Source organism: Pelmatolapia mariae, linkage group LG7 (assembly GCF_036321145.2).
Source record: "Pelmatolapia mariae isolate MD_Pm_ZW linkage group LG7, Pm_UMD_F_2, whole genome shotgun sequence".
NCBI classification, from domain to species: Eukaryota; Metazoa; Chordata; class Actinopteri; order Cichliformes; family Cichlidae; genus Pelmatolapia; species Pelmatolapia mariae.
Genome location: NC_086233.1, coordinates 62,734,873 through 62,756,934, shown reverse-complemented (window position 1 = coordinate 62,756,934; position 22,062 = coordinate 62,734,873). Strand labels below are relative to the sequence as shown.

The 22,062-nt window shown below is 39.9% G+C and overlaps 1 protein-coding gene across 1 annotated transcript in view; it reads left to right on the top strand.

Moving 5' to 3' along the window:
• Nucleotides 1–22,062, top strand: part of cdh13 (cadherin 13, H-cadherin (heart)) — a 352,583-nt gene that overhangs the window by 90,942 nt on the left and 239,579 nt on the right. The window contains exon 2 of the mRNA XM_063480168.1: nucleotides 2,083–2,203. Within this exon, the coding sequence (XP_063336238.1) occupies nucleotides 2,083–2,203 (121 nt within the window). The remainder of the gene's footprint in view (nucleotides 1–2,082; nucleotides 2,204–22,062) is intronic.

The window sequence follows — 22,062 nt, the reverse complement described above, 5'->3', positions numbered from 1 at the left end:
GCTAGTAGGGGTCAGGACTCTCCTCTTCGAGTTTTTGGGGGATGTTGCTAACTCCAGGTCCGATAACAGGCACCACACCCGCAGTAGATGTGCTCGGTGTGAGGTCTCGCAGCAAGCTATCAAACACGGTGCATTTCTCGGCTTTAAAAAAAACCCGCTATGCGTCGCCAGGTGTTTCATCAGATTCGAGGTGTTACCTCCTTTGACAGTATCACAGTATCACCTTAAAGCACTTGTTGCAGGCTGCTGAGTTTGCATATTTTGCTGTGAAGTACAGCCAGACTTTTGACCGCTTCATCTTGGGCGTTTTTAATCTGTAGCTCTGCTCTAAAAGAACGTACGTACCTGGGCCCGCCTACTATCCTCGGAAACGTAAAATGATTGGCTAGAATTGGCTCAGGAAAAAAAAAAAAGCACCGAAATAAAGCACCGAAATGTGCGCTGCTTTTCGGTCTGGTTACTACCGTTTATGTCAGAACCGGTGCCATCATGGCACCGGACACCGGTACCCATCTCTAATTATAAGCACTCTATAAATCAGAAATTGTACCCCACAATATTTTCTTAGCATTAGCTTCAACTGGTTCACACATATTAATCACACCTTGGATGGTTCCTGGCTTATAACTCTCTTGTACACCTCTTCAAATGGTTATCCAAGGCTTTGAGTCTTTGCTTGGTATCTGTGTGGACAGCTTGTGGTACTTCCACCATTCTGCAGCTCTGATAGATGGCTAGCTTCCCTCTGTGCTGCCTTCATCTTGGCCCCTGATCCTAACATTGTTCCTCGCTTCCATTCAATGCATTCAACGCACCTTTTGTTCATCCCCCAGGATGCGGGGATGATGACACCCTGGCTCCAGCATGCTAAAGTATTTGTTGTACCTCATCAGTCTCTAGTAAACTGCCTACAGGTCGAGTGGGATTTTTTTTACATGATGATACAAAATTTACCTGATATCTTACAAAATGTTTCTAACCTTATTTCTGACGGTGTTGGTGCCACCTTGGATCTTCCACAAAATACTCTATCATGACTTGTTCGAAAAAAATAATTCACACTTATAAAGCTATTTGTTATATATCATTGCAATGACAACACATATTTTTAATGCTGGACATAAAAACTAAAGGTAAAAAGAACAATAATCTGAAAGAAAAGGTGTCCTATCATTATCTCTTTAACAGCATATCCTCAATCAATGTGAAGTATTAGTTTTGCTGTGATATGTTCCAGCCTAAAGGATGTTTGGTTTGAAAATCCCTTCAGTCATTTTACAGCCTGTTTCCATGGGAACATCCATCCTTTAAAGGAATCCTCCTTTGAAAAACAGGGGCTGAAGTATTTTTTCCACTTTAAATATTTCTATAACCTGAATAAATTAGGTTTTTCTGCTCTTTTTGAGAAAGACAGTTTATCAGTAAAAAGTCAAGGAGAGTAGTTTTAAATGTAAATTGTAAAGTAGCACATTGAGAAAAAGACAAAAATCTATGAACACTAAAAATAAAAAAGAAATAAAGCCATACTCGTGTCTTTACTAACTCCAGTAACACCGATGAGCCAAACTCAGAGGAGAAAATATCGAATCACACAGACAAAGAAAACTGTAATGTAAAAACGGATCATTCTAACACTCTCACCATTATAAGCTGTGCCTGTGTAAATATGCAGTTTCTGAGTAGTACTACTCAGAAAAGGTTTGTTGTAAAAACTAGAAAGGATGTTAGGAAATATGAAAGACATATATGAGGTCTGTGGTCCAAGGACACATTAGCTGCTAGCATCACACAGCTCAACTCCCGATGCCTTATGTTTGGGTCAGAGGTGAAACTGTGAGGGGAAATGTCATAAGAATTCCTACAGTGTTAGAAGTGCAACACTAAGTTGGTGATATTTAATAGTTGAGTATTGCTGCTTTTTCTTTGCCATGGCTTATTTATGTATCTGCTTTATGCTTTTGCTGTTTATTTCGGGGAATTGCATCTTTAAACATGTGTTTCTGTTATTCCAGCTTTGGTCCTCTGGTCTGAACCATGCGCTTATCTGTAATATTCTGACTGTTGGTGTTTTCTGTGTTGCAGGTTGCCCATGTGGGTGGCCAAGGGGATGGTGGCCACGAGGGCTGTGTGCCTGGCTTCCAGGTCAAAAAGTACCAGGTGATGTACAGAGGTCCTTTCCAAAAAGGACAACGCCTTCTTCAAGGTCAGTAAATTGGTTAAAATCTCTATATCCACACCACAATTCAACAGCCAGCTGTACCAACACAAATATACTTTCCTTAATGTGTCTGGCTTTTGAGTATTTAAACAGCAGCATATCACGGGGATCTAGGCAGAGCAGCAGGTTCCTACCAGGTCAAGGTGGAATTATGTGTGTGTGCATGTTCATTAAAATTCATTTGATTATAAACATGGGGTAAAATGTTGCTTCTTTGCACCACAGTGATAACAACAACATCATTGTCTGCAAATGAATTATTCTCCTTGATTGAATGATATTTACAAAAGTATTTTCCCTCTTTGTTCCTCCCCCGAAGACAGCTTTGAGCTGCTTAGTTAACTGTGTGTGCTGTGTGCTCATATGCAAGCGTGTTTGCTGGAGCTTTTGAGTCCCAGTTCAACAGTTACATGCTCGAGTTGACTTAGCTTTCTGCAAAGCTCCGGTCCCTAACAGACTCTGAGTTGCATTTTCCTCTGTATGCAGAAAATTGCGTTTGATCTCAGCAGGTTTAAAATCAAAACCTTTAAGATTTAAGAGTTCGCAGAGTTCACAGCTGACGAGTCCATGTCACGGAGGCTTAGTTCTATCTCTGAGCCACTTGTGAGTCAGTCTTGTCGCTCCTAAGTTAATGCAGTGACCAGTTAGTTTCCCCACAGCCTCCTGCACACATCCAATCTCAACTCGATATTGCAACCACAACTTATTGGTCCATTTTGCTCCTTTGGGGCACTCTGGCAATGCCCACCTAGACAACTTCACTTGGTCTCTACAGAGATCAGCAATAATGTCTGCTGGCTAGCAGTCTGCTCCTTTGGGGTTGTGAGTTATGGCGTCTTTCCACAGAAATCGACAAGGTGAAGTCAGCTAGCGGTAGTTTTATTGCAGAGCTGAGTTTCTACCAATTTATTTGCTTAATAATTCATTTTTCCACTCATTTGTTATTTTATTTGTACAACATGATGACATACAAACGAAATATGTAAATTGAAATGGGAATAATTTATGGCGTCTTATTCATTCTGTCATTTATTGTGGAACTTGTTTTCATTCCCCTCTCATTATTCAACCTCTTCTTTATGTATTTAATCATCCCCACTTTTCTTCTCCACATTAAGAAGCTACACCAGCGGAATGTAATCACCTGCCTCACCGACATGCGCATATTGTGTTGCATCTATATACACAGCAGTAACAGGCTGACTTCTTTTGAGCTCACAGTGCTTTTAGTGCTTGTCGAGTTTCTTTGTGTGGCATTCACGTGATGGACAGCTTTTCCAATTGAAAATACATACTTTCCTGCCTATACAGCAAAATATGACAAATCTAAGAATTTCTCCTTCAATCTTCTTTCTTCTTTTTCAGCTTTATTGTATTTGATTTGGTCAGCCAGCGAGGCACTTTGTCATCTGGAGGTTCAGTGGTGCGTGTAGTAGGAGACAGAACTCAGTTCTGCTTTAGTGCTCTGCTCTGGGACAACACAGTGGTTCCATTACCTTGAATATGCTCCTGTCAGCAGAAACACCTCTCACCATTGGGGGGTGGGGGGTCCCACTGCTCACAGAAGTATAGGCATGCTAGTGGCCACACACGTACATGCATATAAAAGTGTGGGTTCAGGCTTGTTGTGCATTTGTTACAAAGAAAACCCGAGATGCATGCTGGGATTGCCTATTTGCTTAAAGTTGTTCAACAGAAATCTTCTACTCTAAATACTTGTTTGATCATTTCAAATGTTTCTTAAAGATTTAATCGCTTGTACAAACACTGCACTTCAATAGCTGCTAAAGCTGAATAGCTTGCGAAAAGACCAGACGAATATGTGAAATATAGAAACCTAAAAAAAGAAACAGATATGTGATTTCAGCATTCTTTGTTCAACAAAACATGTGTAATTAGTATTGACTGTATTGCTACGTTAGTGAATGCTGTGTAATACGTCGCTGAATTGACCAGATGCAAGAATGTTAGATTCATGATGAAAATCAAAGCAAAATAACAGCATGTCGACAATGTGGGTGCATACTTTGCAGTGTGTTTGTGTGATTTCAGAGCAAAATGGAAAACTGTTTGTTAGCATGAAATAAACTCGGTGCTTTACATCTCTGAGAGTATCGATGCTATTTTACCTCACTACGATCCATTTTTGTTAAATTTGAACCAACTGTCTGCTGAGTGTGAGCAGGATGTATAAAGAGTGCCAGAGGCTGCAGCCAGGCTCAGTGACACATGCAGATTTATGTAAATGCTGCTCAGCCCAGTGCCACCTGCTGTAGACCTCCCTGTGTAATTACTAGTGGAGGGGCGGTCTGTTAGTGAGAGATACCTGTTGGCGCAGACCTGGGTTCAAGGACATCCATCTCGGCTAATGGGCATTTCTGAGAAACAAATGCATACAGAAATACAGTAACGGCGACTCTTTCTCTATCTTTCCAACTCTCTGTGGCTTTGCTGGCGCTTTGTTTATTACTCCATCACTACTGCCTCGTAATTCCGTTCTACCTCCAGGTTTTACTCCACGCCTAGTTTTATTGCACCTTTTGTTTTTGCTCCTACTCAGCTGGTTATTACATTTAATATATGTGATAGAAATGTAGGCACATGGAAATGTGAAAATTATGACTGGAAAAAAACCCTGCTTATGACATCATAAATATTACAATTTTAACATAGTAAATGTAAAGAGCTTTTAAATTATTACACTGCATATGTAAGGAATGTAACCTTCAGGAGAAGCAGTGTGCTCCATCCTTTCCCTTCAGCTACATGTGATGCAGACACAGGGAAACTCATTGTCTGTGTCACGTTTTGTATAGTGAAACTGTAAAAGCTTCAGCAGCAAACTTCACATCCCCGAATGCAGCAACTATGATCTGAAGGAGAAAAATAATCTGCTTTTCTAGACTGAATTAACCTCATGCAGCCTACAGCGCAATTTAAAAACTGTTCTGAATATCGACGTACCCTGAATGTTCTGAACAAAGAAGAAATTCATTTAAAAATATAAAAGCTTTAATAGAAAAGCCTGAAAACTGCATTTAACAAGGAGCTGAGTTTATTAACGTAAAAGATGTTCGAGTCAGTGAGAAAGTCCTGCTATCTATCAAACAGCTGTTTTCACTGAAATTGATCCATCGCTTTAAATTTCATCGCTTTAATTTTGTGTAGTTTTACTGCAGCAGCAACCACCACAATGTCCATGCAGGATTTTCTGAAACGTACCATATCATTGCCAATATGTTTCTTTACAAAAGGGCATTTTCACACCTTTCACTATAGGTCGTTCACTCTGGCCTGGATCAGTTGATGAGTTTGTAAATGTTTCCCATCAGTTTGGTTTTTCACACAGAGAAAAATCCATAATGCGTCACTACAAACCATCATTTAAGGAGCTCAGAAAGAAAAGTGTCTGGACCTCTTTAAGGTGCTTGAAAACCTCTCATTCAAGAAGCTTCTTCAGTTCTAAGGTCAAACGGAGGGTCCCAGATTTAAGCAGTATGGGAGTGTCCCCCAAGAGGGACATGGACCCCCACTGATCTTAAAACTGAAGAAGCTTCTCAGATGAGAGGTGAAACGTCTTCAAGCAATTTAAAGAAGTCCAGACGCTTTTCTTTCCAAGCACCTTAGACTACGATGATCTGGATGACTGAGAACCTTCACAGACATACAAACCACGTCAGATTATGGAGCCCCTTATTGGCCAGATGGAGCAACAAGCGTAAATACAGGAAGGAGGTGCCGTGTTCTGCACTACTGGAGAACACAGATCATTTACATTCATTTCACAGCTAATTGGTAACTCGTACAGACCTTTGCACATCTGTAGCACCTGCCACATTAAGAATACAAATCATACGTAGCTTAGGAAGTAATCATGTTCACACCACAAACAAACTCCTTTAGAGTTCTTCTGGAAACGCACCAGGAACGCCTCCTCAAAGGGTCTCAGTGCAGTTATTTTGGTCTGGACCCTCATCTGTGCACAAACGAACCGCACCAAAGGGGAAAGAGTTCAATATAAATGGACTAAACACCACAGGTGTGAAAACACCCGAAATCTAATTACACTGCAACTGAAAACTGAACAAAACATATAAGGAACAAAAAGCATTTCACACTTCCAGCAAGAAAATATTATGTAGATGAACAGAATACAAGCTGTTTGCTGAATAGCCCAAGGCCTTGGATTGAAGGAGGAATTTGAAAGTGGATGACACCCTTATTTGTTTTACAGCAAGAACTGACAGATTTTGTTTGAGTATTTCAAATACCAGTGTTTGTCAGAGGGCTGAGATGCATTAGGTAGGTTCTGTGGTGAAAGAAAGATTAGACGTCCTCTTCTAAAAAGTTTCAGTTTGTTCTCTCAGTGGTTTATGAGACGACGCTGAGAAACAGAGTGATGATATTTGAAACTGTGCTATGTCTCGCCTTTTTTGCACACTTGTTTGTTTCGTCACTGCCCTACGAGGCGGCGCTAAAGTCGATGGAGTTTGCTGTCACCACCTTGCAGGCAGAGCATCACTGAGCCTGAGACTTCTTCATGAGCAGTTATAACCAGGAGGCATCATAGGAAGACATGACATACTGATAACTTGTGCAAACTTTAGGAGGAAATATGGTGTGGGCTTTGTGGGGTACCCAGAGTTGAGGGCATGCCATGTGGACAGCTGATAAAATATGGAGAAAAATGTAGAAAGCCACCTTATCTGTTTCCTGCAGAGCAAACCATAGCTCTGTAAAGGCTTTCCACAATCCCACCCCCAATCCCATGTGATTCCCCGTAAAAACATGGCAGCGTTTAGCTTCTATATATCATTACTCATGCTTCTTAACTAAGCATTTCTGAAGACTTCAAAAAAATTACCTCAGGGAGGGTGGTCTTCTTCAGGCTTGGCATTGCTCGCTATAAGCCTTCCACTTCATGTTCAGATACAGTCTTTCGTGCTCTCCTGGCTGGCGCAGGCCTCGAGGCACATTAACTGCATTGAGCTCTGAAGATTTCTTCACTGGCACAATTCATGTCTCTTGCCTGTATTCCCTTCGACTTTATCAATGAGGCAATTTAAAAGTACTTGAATTCTTATATAGCCTAGTAGTTTTAGATAAACTGGACAAATGGAACAGCTCGCTCATCTGTTTTATGTTTGCTTCACTTCTGCTCGGCTCTGCTGTCCAAGTTCAGATGATAAAGTTTGCCGTCCTTCTTTCTCAGGGCCCGAGATGTTGTCTGTGGAATTTGTTTCTCTGCAAACCACAGACACAAGAACACAAAGACATTTATCTGTGATCAAGTAGTCCATCATGTTGCACATGAAAGATGAACTTTATCATTCATTTTCTGGTTTATTTAGTTCATATTTTTACTTCCGCAGCCACGGTTAAAAATATTGCTTTTCCACTGCTTGCAAATATTCACAATGTCACCGAGTACCTCGTTATTTTACCACTGTTACTTTAGACAAAAAGCCATCAAGCATTCTCCAGTGAAAGAGGAATAACAGAAATGCAATGAGTGTATTTATAAGGTAGTATAGTGAAAGCATATTTTAATCCTGAGCTTATTTGTATTCCACAGCAAAATGCCACTGGGCTCATAGCCAAATGTTTTTCTCTTGGTGTGTGCATAAAGTAAAGCAAATACCTTATTAAGAAGATGCCCTGTAAGGAGTCGGTGCGCGGCTATAAACAGCCTACCTTTTCTTTGGAATAAAACAGCTGTGCCCCTCACATTCTTGTGCTACTTACTAATTTTGGCAGCCCTGCTCTGCACCATTCTCAAACCACTGTCACCCTAACCGATGTTACCCCAGTCACCCACCTGCTGTGCACCCACTCTGTCAACTGCAGACTGGGAATACAGGGATTGATGTTTCTACTTACTATGTCCTGCATGGCAAGGTGCATATCCGGATCATGCCACTCTCATGCCTGTAATGGCGCAGCATTAATCACTCACTGTATCCAGAGTTACCAGGACCTGCAGCTTCTTTTCCGGTGTATTTTTAATTTGACCATAAATCAAGGTGTGCTTTTGACAAATGACTGTAATTACAGGAAAGACCATTACTGACATGTGTGCATGTGTGGAGTATGTGACTGTGTGGGTGGATGTTTCACAAACAACATGTTTGTGCATTTGAGGATCGTATGTACAACATGTGAACTGTGGGTTTTGGTATTTGTTTTTAACAGCTGACATTGTTCATGAAAAACGGACTGACCTGGCTCACAGTTCATCCTTATATGGGTCAACTTGTGACTGGAGGCTTTAGGTTAGGATAGAGCTGGGGGTGAATATATTTGCAGGAACAGACGAGTAAATGCTGGAGGTTTTAGAGAAGCGATAGATCAAAACGTGAAGCTCAAGTGGCAGCAGCTTTTTTTATGGCACATCACAAGTCATGAGGAAAAATGGGGGGGTTAGTGTGTCCCAGGGATCCCAGGTGCTATGTTGTCCAGGGGCTTTTGCCCCCTGGTAGGCCATGGCAAATTGGTCCTGGGTGAGGGACCAGACAAAGAGCAATTGAGAAGATCCCTATGAGTAGAAAATCAAAGGAATAGTTCACCCTGCCTGGGATAGGGCTACAAGCCCGGGGAGCCTGCCCAAGGGCGAGCGTCTGGTGGCCAGGCCTTAGTCTATCGGGCACAGGCTGAAAAAGGGACATGGGTTTTAGCATAGCAGGTTGTCATTGAGACTAGATATATTAGTAATATTATTTTACTAAAATGTAATCAATGTTGTTCACTTTCACTAAGAATGTTATATGATGACATTAGTGACTGATGATATGTACAGTGCTGTGCAAATGTCCTGAGCCACCCATTCATTTTTGTACATTTTTCTTCCAAGCAGCCAGAGATGAATTTTTAAAGTTATCTTGAGGAATAGTTGTTCAGGTTAAATGTTTTCTTTGGACATTGGCGACTTTTTCACTTGTTTTCAGTCCAGTGCTTGTACTTAACCATTTTAATGGGATGGCTTTTTCTTGTTTGTTTGTTATGTCACTTACCACTGACCTTGATTTTAAATAAATAAATACATTTGGAGAATCAGATCCACCAGCTTCGACATTTCAACAAGACTGATTAAAATATTGATAAAGCACATTGTCTGACAATTTTCCACCATATTGAAAGTGGTACAACCGCCAGTGGCTAGGGGAAAAATGTGCATTTCCTGACTGGTTGGCAGTAATTCCTGGAGGTTGCTGGCTCTCGCTGGTTGAAATCAGTTGCAAAGAAGGTGCTGCACCAAAAATCCTCAAAAAAGTATGCTCTAAACTGAGCACGGAGAATTTGCAAAGATTTGTGCCTCAACACTGTGGCCAGCATGTTTCAACACATCTCTCCACAACTCGTGGAGTAGCAGTCACGTTAGTAGACAGGTCCACCACTTCCATGGTTGCCATTCGGTCTCTGGCCCTGTCTGACTACGGCCTTGCTTACTTGATCCTACTTTGTTGCCACAAATGTTACATGTCGATAATGATAAACACGTTAAAGTAACAGGTCTGCAAAACCTCAATATTGATGTTGCAAGAAATACTAGTGTCTGTCTTAACCTGCAGCAGCTGAGCAGCAATGGGAACAAGCTGTGAAGACCTGATACTCATACTGTTACTTTATTTATTTATTTAGTTATTTATTTATACTGTACTGTGCAAAGCTGCTCATGGACATTTTACTAATTACATATAAAAGCACATAAAACACTTTATAAATGACTCTTTATTATTTTTCTCTCTAACCTCTGTGCAGGAAGTATACGAAGGTCAAAATGAAATAAAATAACATTATGAAGCTGCAAACCCAAAACAATAAGCTAAACGATGCTGTGAGCAAATCGTGATATTTTTTCCAGAACTTGTCAGCATCACTGATGCTTTATAAAGAGCACAGAGTGATTTGATCTACTGTTGATATTCAAATATTGATTACACGTGTAGTTAAGAATGACAAGGTACCAGGTCAGATTACATTCAAGATACGTGCTGCCAATTTGCTCTGGGGAATTTTAATTAGGCTAAAATGCGTTTTATTTGATTGTTCTCATGGCGCTCATTTTTATCTTTGACATGTTTTAGATGAATATATCACCTTTCACAAATGCAGCAGGCTATGAACAGGACGTCTGCTGGAACACATACTGACATTAGTAGCCCTGAGAGGGATTCTGTAGAGGCTGCAATCACAGATCATCAGGGGCAAAGGGACGGCCCTGCCAAGACCCCATCTGCAATAATGCTGCAACTGGCACCCAGCTGATATACTATCGCTCTCTCTCTCGGTGTCTCCTCTGTGTCTGCCCTCTGTCTCTCTCACTTACTCTTTTCTTCTCGTGTCTCTGATGGAGATCACTCTGGGTTCCTTCCTATAATCATGTGTCCATTCTGCCTAACCTACTTAACAGTGATGAAAAAAAGTACATTTCTGATGTAAACTGCAGTATATCTTCTCTTAGATCTAACAAATATATTTCAGAGCACTCCTGGAATGAAAAATATCCACATGTTTAATTCAATGTGGGCTGCTCACTAAGAGGCTGTTCATCAATTAGTAACATGATGTTTTTAATTGCAGCTTTGAGGGGATTTAGGGAACAGGTTTTGGCAGGCAGATATAAACTGTCAAGATTAATATTGCATTCTTCTGACCAGACGTTGGCACATCTTGATTCAAAAAGCATGTGATAGCGTAAAATGATCAGAGATTGCAGTCAGTCAGAGCGGTTTGCACCAGCTGGGATCCTGCTTGCAAACATCTTGCAGGTTTGTTTTTTTAAATGGGACTTTCTATTAAAGAACATTTGTTGGAGGTTCTTGTGATCATCCATCTGCTTTGCCTGCAAATAACCTGTGAGGCAGATTTATAGAGAGTGGGAAGGAGTGTGAAACAGTGAAAGCAAAACTATTTTCATTCAGCACTAAACGGCTCTTCTTTATCTGATGAAACTGACAAAGGTAATCATCGGAGCTAAAGTCTAAAAGCTACAGAGAATTCGATGCCCTCTGCCCACTTGCTCATTGCAGATGGACACATATCCAGTATATGGATGAAGCTAAGAGTTCAATCAAGCACACCAGAAACCAGTGCCGCTATTTTCTGTACATTTAAGATGTTGTTTAATTTATTCTTTCTATTGTAATCAGTGTCAATAAAGCAGAACTGGACTCTTCAGCAAACAAGCAAAAGCCATCTGCATGACTTTTCCTCTGTTATTTCTCTCTGGCAGGTGACGATACATTTTATCATATATGCACTGTTGAATTTACCTTATGTGCAGTTTTTTACTTGTAGAAGCTCAACTTCTGTGTTTTCTCATAACCCAAGTTGAGTTTTAGTCATTCTGGGTCAGTCAGGTCTGCATTTGGAGGGAAATAACTTTCACTCTTGGAAACTTTAATATAAATCTGGATTCACTGCGATGAAAAACATTTCCTCAAGTTATGAGAATGTGAAGCCTTCTCAGCCTCATTGAGTTATTTTGAAACCATGAACAACTGGATACTACATTAGCAGAACTTTCCTAGTGTGACAGTTTGAGAAACCCTGCTGATGAAATATAGTTCCATTTTTATAAGCATTGGCCAATTAATTTTCTGTCTTCAACGCAAGGCTGATGGTCGCGTTACGTACTGAGATGCTATTTTGTCATATATAAATAGGAATGCCGAAGGAAACCATTAACTTTTAACAAAAGGTGGCATTGTCTTACATTTTAGGAGCCGCAAACCCCTGAAGTATTAGTACAACATAATACAAAGTAATACAAATCAATCATGTTCTGGCTTTGTGTTTGTCTGCTGTGTACACAGTGAATCTGTGAGTTTGTTTGCCCTTTTGAAATGATAAATCTTAGTGTGTATAAGTTGTTTATCTATCTTTCCTTTAAACATCGCTGCAGAGGACAGCCATGAAACAAGTTACATATTTATCATTCTGTCAAACCCTTTCACACAATCTTCACCTCATTATTTTATAACCCTGCTTTTATCCATCCCTGCTCTACAGAAAGTAAAATTCTAATTATGAGGAAATTCAGTTTTAGCGACAAGATGCAAGCAGCTGTATTGTGCTATTTTGGAATACTGCTTCCTTTAATGAAGACACAAAGATTTGCGCGCAACCAAAGCCTGAGTATTATGTTTTCAAAGAGAATACAAGCGTCAGTCAGAATTGGAAGACCTACCTGGTCTACTTGAAATTTTAATGCCCTTCACCTTTGGGTCGAACCTAAATTTAGTAGCTTAACATCCAGACTCAAACAGTAAAGTCTACGTTTGAAATCCTTTCCCCTTTTTCCTTCCGTTTTGCTTCCCAAAGGTCTAAACATAAGCAGTATGCAGCTCTATTTATATCTTTATTTATCATCCAGCAGCACTTCAAATGGGTATTCTATGAATCACCAGTTTTCCATCTTAAATTGATAGTATGGTTCATGAAGTTGTGTTAAAAAGGTTGCTTTCTCTTAAAAATATGTTGAATATTTATTTGTGTGTGTTTGCTGTAATTTAGTTTTTCCTTTGTCGTGATGTTTTGTATTCTAAACAAAAAAAGTGTTTCATCAAAACTTCCACTTTGAGTGAAATATATTGTTTTATCTTTTTGAAGTAATACATTTGGAAATGATCTAAATAAAACTCAACATTTAAAAAGACTACACTAATCTGAGAGATGTGTTTTGGAGATGTTTGATTTTGCTTGTTTTCATTTCATTTGTTACGTTGTTTCCAAACAACATATTTAAGAGCACTGACACTCTCTGTGTCCACTGTAATGCAGGTGGACAGCTGTGACGCAGAGACCGCTCATTCCCTGAAGTTCTTGACCATCTGTTTTCGACCGACAAAATAAATTATACTTTTTAAATTCACTGTGAATCCACTGAAGAGATAACGTTGGCTTCCTTCAGAGAAGTGAGAGAAGTACTTTTAGAATACTTGTGAAAAGTTTCGCTCTCGCCCGTGTGCTACTTTTCCATCTTTGACTCTTGGACCAGAGCCCAGTATGGGCTCTCTTGAGTGGCCAGGGAAACTGCTGAATAACTCGGCCAAAGCCTCAGGGGCTCAACCTGGGTGTTACTGGCTTCCTGAAAGCCTATCGATCTGCCTGAATGCTTGAATGCATTGCTGGGTGCCTGTGCGTTGCTGGATGTGTCTGAAATTACGCCTGCTTATAGCTTGTGTGTGCTGAACCGTGTGTGTGCTTATGTGTGTTTTCATATGTGTATTTCCACAGCACAGAGCTGTTTGATTGAAAGGTTTGGGTTTGCTGCAGTTGGCAAGAACTTTTCATCGTTTTTTTCAGCTTGGCTGTTAAATGGGTTGGCAAATATCCTCTCCTTTGCTTTCGCCAGAGGAGACCTTTGAAAACAAGCATGGACTTATTTGCACATATGCTATAGGTTCACTTCTGGCTTCTGCATGTAGAAAATCAGAGGTATGAAGCCACAGAGGATATGTATACTTGATCACATATGTAATCTCTGTACCATCTGGTATTTTATGTCTTATACATTCGTTTTACAGAATAAATAAATATGCACTCCACTAGCCTAAGCCTCCACAGACCTAAACAGACTGCCTTGTTCCGGTGCCCACGATAAAGCCTCTGTTATATTCATTCAAAAATCAATGTGCACACAAATTTAAATATACTCATCACAGGATGTCCTCCCATGGCAAAATGTGTTGACTATTAGAAATAAGATATCACAAAATGTGTTTAAAGTTACAATTTACAGCGTAATGCAACCAATGTTGTGGCAGATACGTATAAGTGTGTATTAATTATCTCATTCTTATTGTCTGTTGATGCCCTGTCCTTATCTTCAACGTCATGCTGCTCTGTTGTATCTTAATTGTCCCTTGGGGATAAATAAAGTCTTTCTGATTCTGATTCTGATGGCCCCGCCCCTCCCTGAGCCTGGTTCTGCCGGAGGTTTCTTCATGTTAAAAGGGAGTTTTTCCTTCCCACTGTCGCCAAAGTGCTTGCTCATAGGGGGTATTTTTGTCGTGATTTTGCACTGTATAAATAAAATTGAATTGAAAATTAACTGTAGGCTAAGTGTAAAAATGTATAGAAAAATGAAGATGACTCATCCGAAACGGATTGCAAATATTAGGGTACGTGACTCCAGATAGTGGAATGATACCTTGGGCATGTTGAACTCTGTAGCACTCGGCCCAGAGAAAATTAATTGTCAAAAAAAAAGCAGCTCAGATAACAAAACCGCCTGAAAAGGCGCACTGTAAACAGAGACAATGGAACACAGACAGGGAAACACTTTAGAGGCTAGAAAAACTAATGGAATAAAAACAGAAACCAGACACTCAACATTACCTGAATAACAATGAAAACAGGAACAAGAAGATATTAAAGATCCAAAAGTGAAAATCATAACCATGTACACGTGATGTACCTTGCTTCCTTGTAAAAAAAACCCCAAACATTTGTAATTGTGCTAAAAACTAAACCAGTCCCATGGTCTTCTCTAACAGAGGCTTTCACACACAGTGCAGTAATTAAAGCCCAAGGCAGGGCTTTTTTGTGTAATATCACACCATATTGTTCATGAACACATGCCAGTTTTAATTTTAAATGCTCCAGGCACTGAACCCTTGCACAGTTAAATATAGTCTTTGCTTGGAAATGATAGTCATTATTGTAATGTTTATTTATGGGCGGTGGTCATTTAGCTTAGGAGTTGGACTCCAATTGCAGCACAAAGAATGTGAGAACATTTTCTAAATCAGTGTATATCTGGCAAAATCTGTGGAGACTGATGTGCAAGGGTAATTAGTTAATGGTTTGGTGGTTTTTGCCAGTCAAACATGTGGAAAAACTGTTGTTACCTTATTACCAAGTTCATTCATTCATTTGCTCACTACAAGGAGAGCTGGTTTAATGGCTTAGTGAGCTGCCTAAAGTCGGAGTTTCAGTGACAGAAAGGTAATTTTTCTCTAACCTGGTTAGATCGCCATGGCAACTTGTGCTGAACACATATCGGAGTTTTGGTCTAAACTCAGCAGGAAGCTGCTTTGTTTTTTTCACCAGTTCTTTAAATGTGATCTAGATTCTCTGCTCAAAGAATATACTTTATATATGCAACATAAGGCGGACTTTATTAAAGTCAAAAAATGAAGTCTGGACATGTGTTGCATTGTTGGTGGAATTTACTTTTTTCAGTTATGCAGAAAATGTAAAGCTAAATGTTTTTATGATGTTTTTGGTCCTCACACTGCAAACTCGGTTTTATACTACTGAACTGCAGCTACTGCAAAATATCAGTTACATTTCGGGGCTATTTATCACCAAGCGTATTCAATCAATAAAACATGGCGGGGAAGAGCCTTATTAATCATCTGATGTATGCTGATGATTTAGGTGCTTTGCCTTCTACAGTGTTGGTATGCTTCAGCTGCTCAGGGTTTGCTCATGTTATGGTTTTCAGTATGATAATGAACTCTAAAAAGAGTGCAATAATAGTCATTTCAACTCAGGAGGATCGGAAGCAAATGTTTCCCTCATTATGGAAGATCAAATTTTAAATGATCCCTGTGATGATGGTGATGATGGAGATGATGTGCAGTGCTAATGCATATTTATATCGCACATTTGTGGTGCACTTATAATTAAGCAAAAATGAAAAAGCTTGAAGTGCCACTTCAGATTGTTCACCTAGGAACTAGGTATGCCTCCCCACCTACTTTGATAATACCATTTAGGACCAGAAACCTGAAGCTTTTCATGGAGACCCGGTCCAGACCTCCAACTGGGACATAACAGTAGACAGAACCTCACATTAGCATTTTGTGAATATTCAGGTCAATTTTATTAATTATAGCACCAAATCAGAACAACAGATGCCTCAAGGAGCTTTATATTGTAAAGTCCCCACATTAATATAAAGAAAACTAACTGAAAAACTCCAACACCCCTTGTAGGCAAGCACTTTGCGACAGTGGGAAGGAAAAATTCCCTTTTAACAGGAAGAAACCTCCAGCAGAAACAGGATAACAAAGGAGTTGCCTTCTACCACAGCCGGTTGGGCCTGATCGGATGCAGACAGGACAAAAACATGCTGTGCAACAGAGCCACAAATAATAATAACTAATAATTCAAAAACAGTGAGTGAAAAAGGTCACTGAAGAAGACTCAAGATTTATAAGTAAATCAAATTTTGAAAAGTTATCTGGCCCTTCAAGTACCAAAGAAACTCAATTAAAAAGTAGAAGTAGGAAAAGTAGAAAAGTACTGTGAGAAATAATATTTCTGTATCTTCACTGTTTGTTCCAGGTTTGTGCTGCTGACAGATTTGTACCTAAGTTCTGAACTGCAAATTGTTCTTTGTGCCTTTATTCCATCAGGCATGAATTATTGTGATTTATTATTATATATATAAAAAATGTATTTTCTTTTATTTTTTCTTATAAACACCACCTTACCAGTGGCATTGTCTCGGGACAAGCAAGGCGAGCAGTGCTTGCCTTGTCATGTCTAAAAATAGATATAAATTAAAATGGACCAAAGTACAGTGAGCTCTCTTCTATCAGACAGTGATGACATAAAGCTCCTTTTTCCGTCTATCTTTTGCATTACTTCCATCTTGTAGCCACAGTTAGCTATTTTCGCTGAAAGCTCTGCTTGTTTCATGCTCATAGGTAAATGTAGCTGTCTCTGGTTTACGGGCATATCTTAATGACTCGAGCTCAGCAGGGCAGCAGCTTTTTCTTCTGGTGGTTTGTGCATGTGCATTGTGGATAAACTCCTGGTCTTTCACAGCAAACTGATAGGAGACCAGCGTGCGAGGCAAGCTGCTGCTGGCTTTGCTTTCAGTGCTCTGAGATCAGTTAGGATCTGCGCTTTGTGTGTAACAGATGAGTTTCCTCTTGCTAACTGCTATGGGCAACATGTGTGATGTTGGGAAGATGACATGTGAAAAAAGTTGTCAGTACTTCCTTCAGTAAATTAGCAATGAAAGCTGTGTCAATGTCCGGTCTAATAAAACAGGCAAGATGACCAACTCAGCACTTTCAGATTAACACCTGTGACAATGACTGAATGCAACAGCTTTAACCAGCTGCTTTCATTTTTCATTAATATTTGAATGCTTCCAATATTGATGGGTAATAATGTCACACATTGCTTAAGCCTTTTAATCCAACAGATTATTGTTATCCATATATTTTACAAAAAATCATGCATATTATATGTTTGGTTATCATTTTCTACTAACTTTGTCCTGTGACTGTACAATTAAATCTGTTTTGCCAAGATCGCTCTCAGTGTTTGTTTGCTTGTTTTTTGGTTTGTGCTTTTTTTTTCTTTCAGTTTCACAATGTTAGTAAATCCATCGAGCAAAATATGAATACTTAGAGAAGTGTGCTGAAAAGTCCCCAAGGCATTCCTCTGCTTTCACAACAGGAACAGCCACGAGGCCTCCGGCATATCAAAGGAAGCTTGTCAAGATCTTTAAGTGAGAACACTGTGAGTGCACCTTATCATTAATGCCTGTGACAAAACATGTCCATCAACCCTAAAGTCTGAACTGTGACATGTGTATATTTTTAATATGCAGAGTACAACTGTGATAGATTACATATTCAGGACAGGGGGCCATCAGAGTGGTCAAAGTGTGAAAGAGCCAAAAACAATATCTAATATTTATAGCTTCACTCTGTTTAGAATTCAAGAGCGCACCATCGCTGCAGTCGTTGATGAGTGTTTCCTGACACAGTCAATGTCTTCCCTTGGTGCTTCTTCAGAACCTTATTCAATTACATAAGTCAATTGGAATCATACACCAGACATCCTCAATATTAAAACTCACTGACAGGTGAAGTGAAATAACATTAATTATTGCATAACAATGCAGTTTTCTGTGGGGAAACTTTGTTCTGTGGATGTTGCTTTGACAAGAACCACCCATCTAACTGTTTTGCAGAACAAATATCATAAGAAAGGCAAAGTGTCGTCCCCTTAAACAATGCAACATGACGACTGCTCCAAAATCAAGGAACATGGCAAAAAAGCCAAACTGGAAAATGGGAGGAATTTGGGCATTTATTTTGGAAATGAGTGCTTTGAGATTAGTTAATGGATGATTCTCAACTAGTATAAAACTTTCCTATTTTTTTACATTCGTCTTTGAGCCACCTTATCCACAGTGGGCATTTGTCTAACGTCAAAGCCACCAGTGGGATTATTTGATGGCTCCAGTGGTTGCATGTTTGTTGATATTTTAATAGTTTAGTTATTTTCCTTATGGTGACTAAAAGTCTGACGGGGTAGTGTTGAGTCATTTGGTGACGCAGATGTGCTTGTTGCCTGTGATGCAGATGATGACTGACAAGATCGTCATTTTTCTCATTTTCTGTATTTTTTAATATTGTCATATACCAGTCTTGCTAAATTTACTAGTCTGTTAATGAAGCAGAGCTGCGCTGTTACCGCATAACCCTGAGATGGATTTCCCATTTGATGTGTCTTAATGTGAGTGCAGCAGCAGCTTAGTTTCCCTCCCTCTGCAAGGCTACCTTACTATCATTGCTGGCGTGCGCCCCTGCCCCAGCGCTCTTTGATGAAACCCTTTGCCCTGCCACTGACAAACAAACACAGACTGATTTAAGTTTGTTACGGTGCTTGAATAAACCCCACTCGTTCCCTTCAGATCTGCTGCCGTGGTTAACCTTGTCAAGCTAGACTTCAGGGGATCTCAATCGCTTAGAGACGCTGAGACACTTTCATTTATATTTTCACATAAAACCCGGGTGAGGAGTGCATCTGCACAACTGTTTTGAAAAAGGAATTTAAATGAATTCATATTTAAGCAGGTGTAACCTTGAAACAGGCGACATCAAAGACCAAGCCTGTAGGCCTTAACATTTCCAGCTTGTGCGGAGACACGAGATGTTTACCGTTGCTGTCAGTGTTACATATGCATGCACCGCACAAAACCTTGAAGAATATATTTTTACTCATGAGCTGACATCCTCATTGACAAATGCAGGAATTAATTCAATAAATGTACAGGAACATTGTTTGCCTATGTTCACTTTCCTTCTAGCTTTAATGAGAAACCAGTTTGCTTGAATGCAGAGCAGCAGATGTGCTTTTCCCATCAGTCATTTGAAAGGTTCAGTTTTCTGTCCTTACAGGATCTGCCTTAAACTCCTCAAAGCGCCATTAATGAGGATTTGATTTTGTGAGTTTGTGTTTGAGTTTTTGAATCACTGAGAGGACAGTCTCAGACTTTTTTTGCATCACTGTGGGTGATTATAAAAGAAAAGTGCTGCAGCCCATCAGAGGAAATACTCTATACTCATAACAAGTGCAATTATGGCAGGATAAAGATTCTCAGAAAACCTTGTTTAAATCAAGCCTTTGCTTCTTTGTTGTTTTGCTTTGTCAGGGCTGAATACGTTGATTGCAGATATCCAAATTAAATAGAACTCAAAGAAAATAACAGATCGATCGACAGGTTGTTAGTTTGAGTTTTCTATTGTCCTCCTTCTTTCATAAGGATGACTGACACTGCATTGACTTAGTGCTGTATCCATTGCAGATGTACACTTTAGAAATTATCCAAATCATTTTACCATGACCTCTGCAGCGCTGCTACAGTTGCATTTTTATGTCATAACATCTGGCAATAACTGAGAAAATAGAGCTAAAGTGGACTATAAGCGTCAGCTGCTGGTCATGTCTATGAAACCTGGCCTAGAGAAATATTCTCACAACTTTCTGACTATTGAAGTACCTGGATGTCATACCAAAATGTCTCAAAAACACCTCAACAAATCAACAATCACTCTCTGAGACACTGAATGCTAATCTTTAAGTTAGCATTTGAGCTTTTGTGACCCACATCTGCAGTTTCCTTTGGGACACATTTGGCCCTAACTCACAGCACTGAGTCACAGTGAATCTGGATATGGCGACACACTGATGCTTTGTTAAATGTGTTGATATTTGAGTCTCATCTGGCAAACACAACATGTGACAATGCCATAACTGAGCTGTAAGTGCCAAAAACCCAGGCTAGGCCAACATTTATCTGTTATCTGGGAAATATTGTCTGAATTGTCATGTTACCATGCTGGTCACATGACCTCTGGTACCTGGATACATGACAGGGTAGCTAGGTTTGAAGAGAAGCTAAACGTGTGCCAGCCTTGGGACTGAAAGATGAACTGTTCTGTATCACGGACTGAATCAGATTTATAATAACTATAGGTGGCAACTCAGATGGTCCTGATTTAGCATTAATTATGGCTGAGAAGACCTCTGTGTGTCCAAAACAGTGTGAGATTAGTATTAGGTTCAGTTTAGTGACTCGATCGACTGGTTGCAGAGTGTGTGCGTGTGCGTGCGTGTGTGTGCGTGTTAACATTGCCTAGAGGCATTGTTCTGGCATTCATGGCCCAGCAGAATAGAGAATCTGCAACTCGACCAGAGAGCCGGCCCTCATTATCTCATCCTAATTACTGTCTAACTCACTGCTCTCTCACTCACTGTCTCATCTCTCCTTAGTATCGATTTGACAGATTTACAGTAGTAAAGGTAAGCAAGCAGGAGCATCAGTACCCATCAGTGCAGCAGATTAAATCACTACAGAGTTGCACGCTTCTGCCTGTTGACTGCAATAACAAGAAATCCCACAGATTAGCGTAACAAACCAAACATCAAATTAAGACCAGTCCAGCTGCTGTATTTAGCACGACAGCAGAAACCCCTTTCATGTACATGCCGAAAGATAATGATTCGGATTCAAATGAGACTGCTGCGGCTCCAGATAGCTTCAGCGCCGCACAGTTTGCAGGATGACTTTAACTCGACTGCTAAGCTCTCAATGACTGATCTATTTTGTAAGTGCCAGCTTATCATAATCAGCTTTTGCATATTTCTGAGCTGGTGATTCAACATCTCCGAACCTCAAGTAAACAATTGTAGGAACGTCAGCCCCGCACAGTGTAACTTCTCTACTGTTTTGACACTGTTTATTGTAGCTTAAAATAAAAAATAAGAGACTCACAATAGGCATACTTTTCTGTGGGCATATGCTGACAGTGACATTTCAGAGCCCTGTTATTTGTAAGAACACTCACGGGGCACATCATGTTATAATTAGCTATCTGTTTTCCACTAGCTGGAATGAATTTCACCGTGTGAGAGAGAAAAGCTCAAGAAATCAGTGAATGTCAAACACGACTAATAAGACACCGTGTCTCTGAAATAAGCAGATAAACAAACCACTTTTCTGCTTTCAACAATGGATATGTGTGTATTACATTTAAATGATTTAAAATTAAGGCTTTTCATTTTTTAAACCAGACACTCTTAAGAACCACCTGTCTGACAACTTCATTGGTGAGAATGGCACAACTGTCCATCTAATGTCATGATTTAATTCAAATGGGTAAACTTTCTTCTATAAGTTAAATGTTTCCAGTCAATTTTTTTGTTTTCATTTTTTCTCATTGTGGCTTTTAGCTTATCAATATCATGCATTCAATATCTCGAATATTAGAAAAGGTTTACAATACAGAAGTTCTGTTTCTGAGAAGTTAAATGTTTTGCATGTAAAATGTGGCTGCAACTTTTTTACTATGATTCGCTGCATCAGTGCTGCATGCATGGAGGCACTGCAGAGGTGTTGATGAAGCCCAGGTAGATTTAACAGCCGCCTTCAGCTGGTCTGCATTGCTGGGTTGAAATGCTTCTCGTGTCTGTCTTGACAACACCACGGAGATTCTCTGTGAGGTTCATCCCAGCTGAGTTGGTTTGCCAATCAAGCACAGTCATAGCATGGTCACAAAACCATGAAAGCACAAAGTGTGATG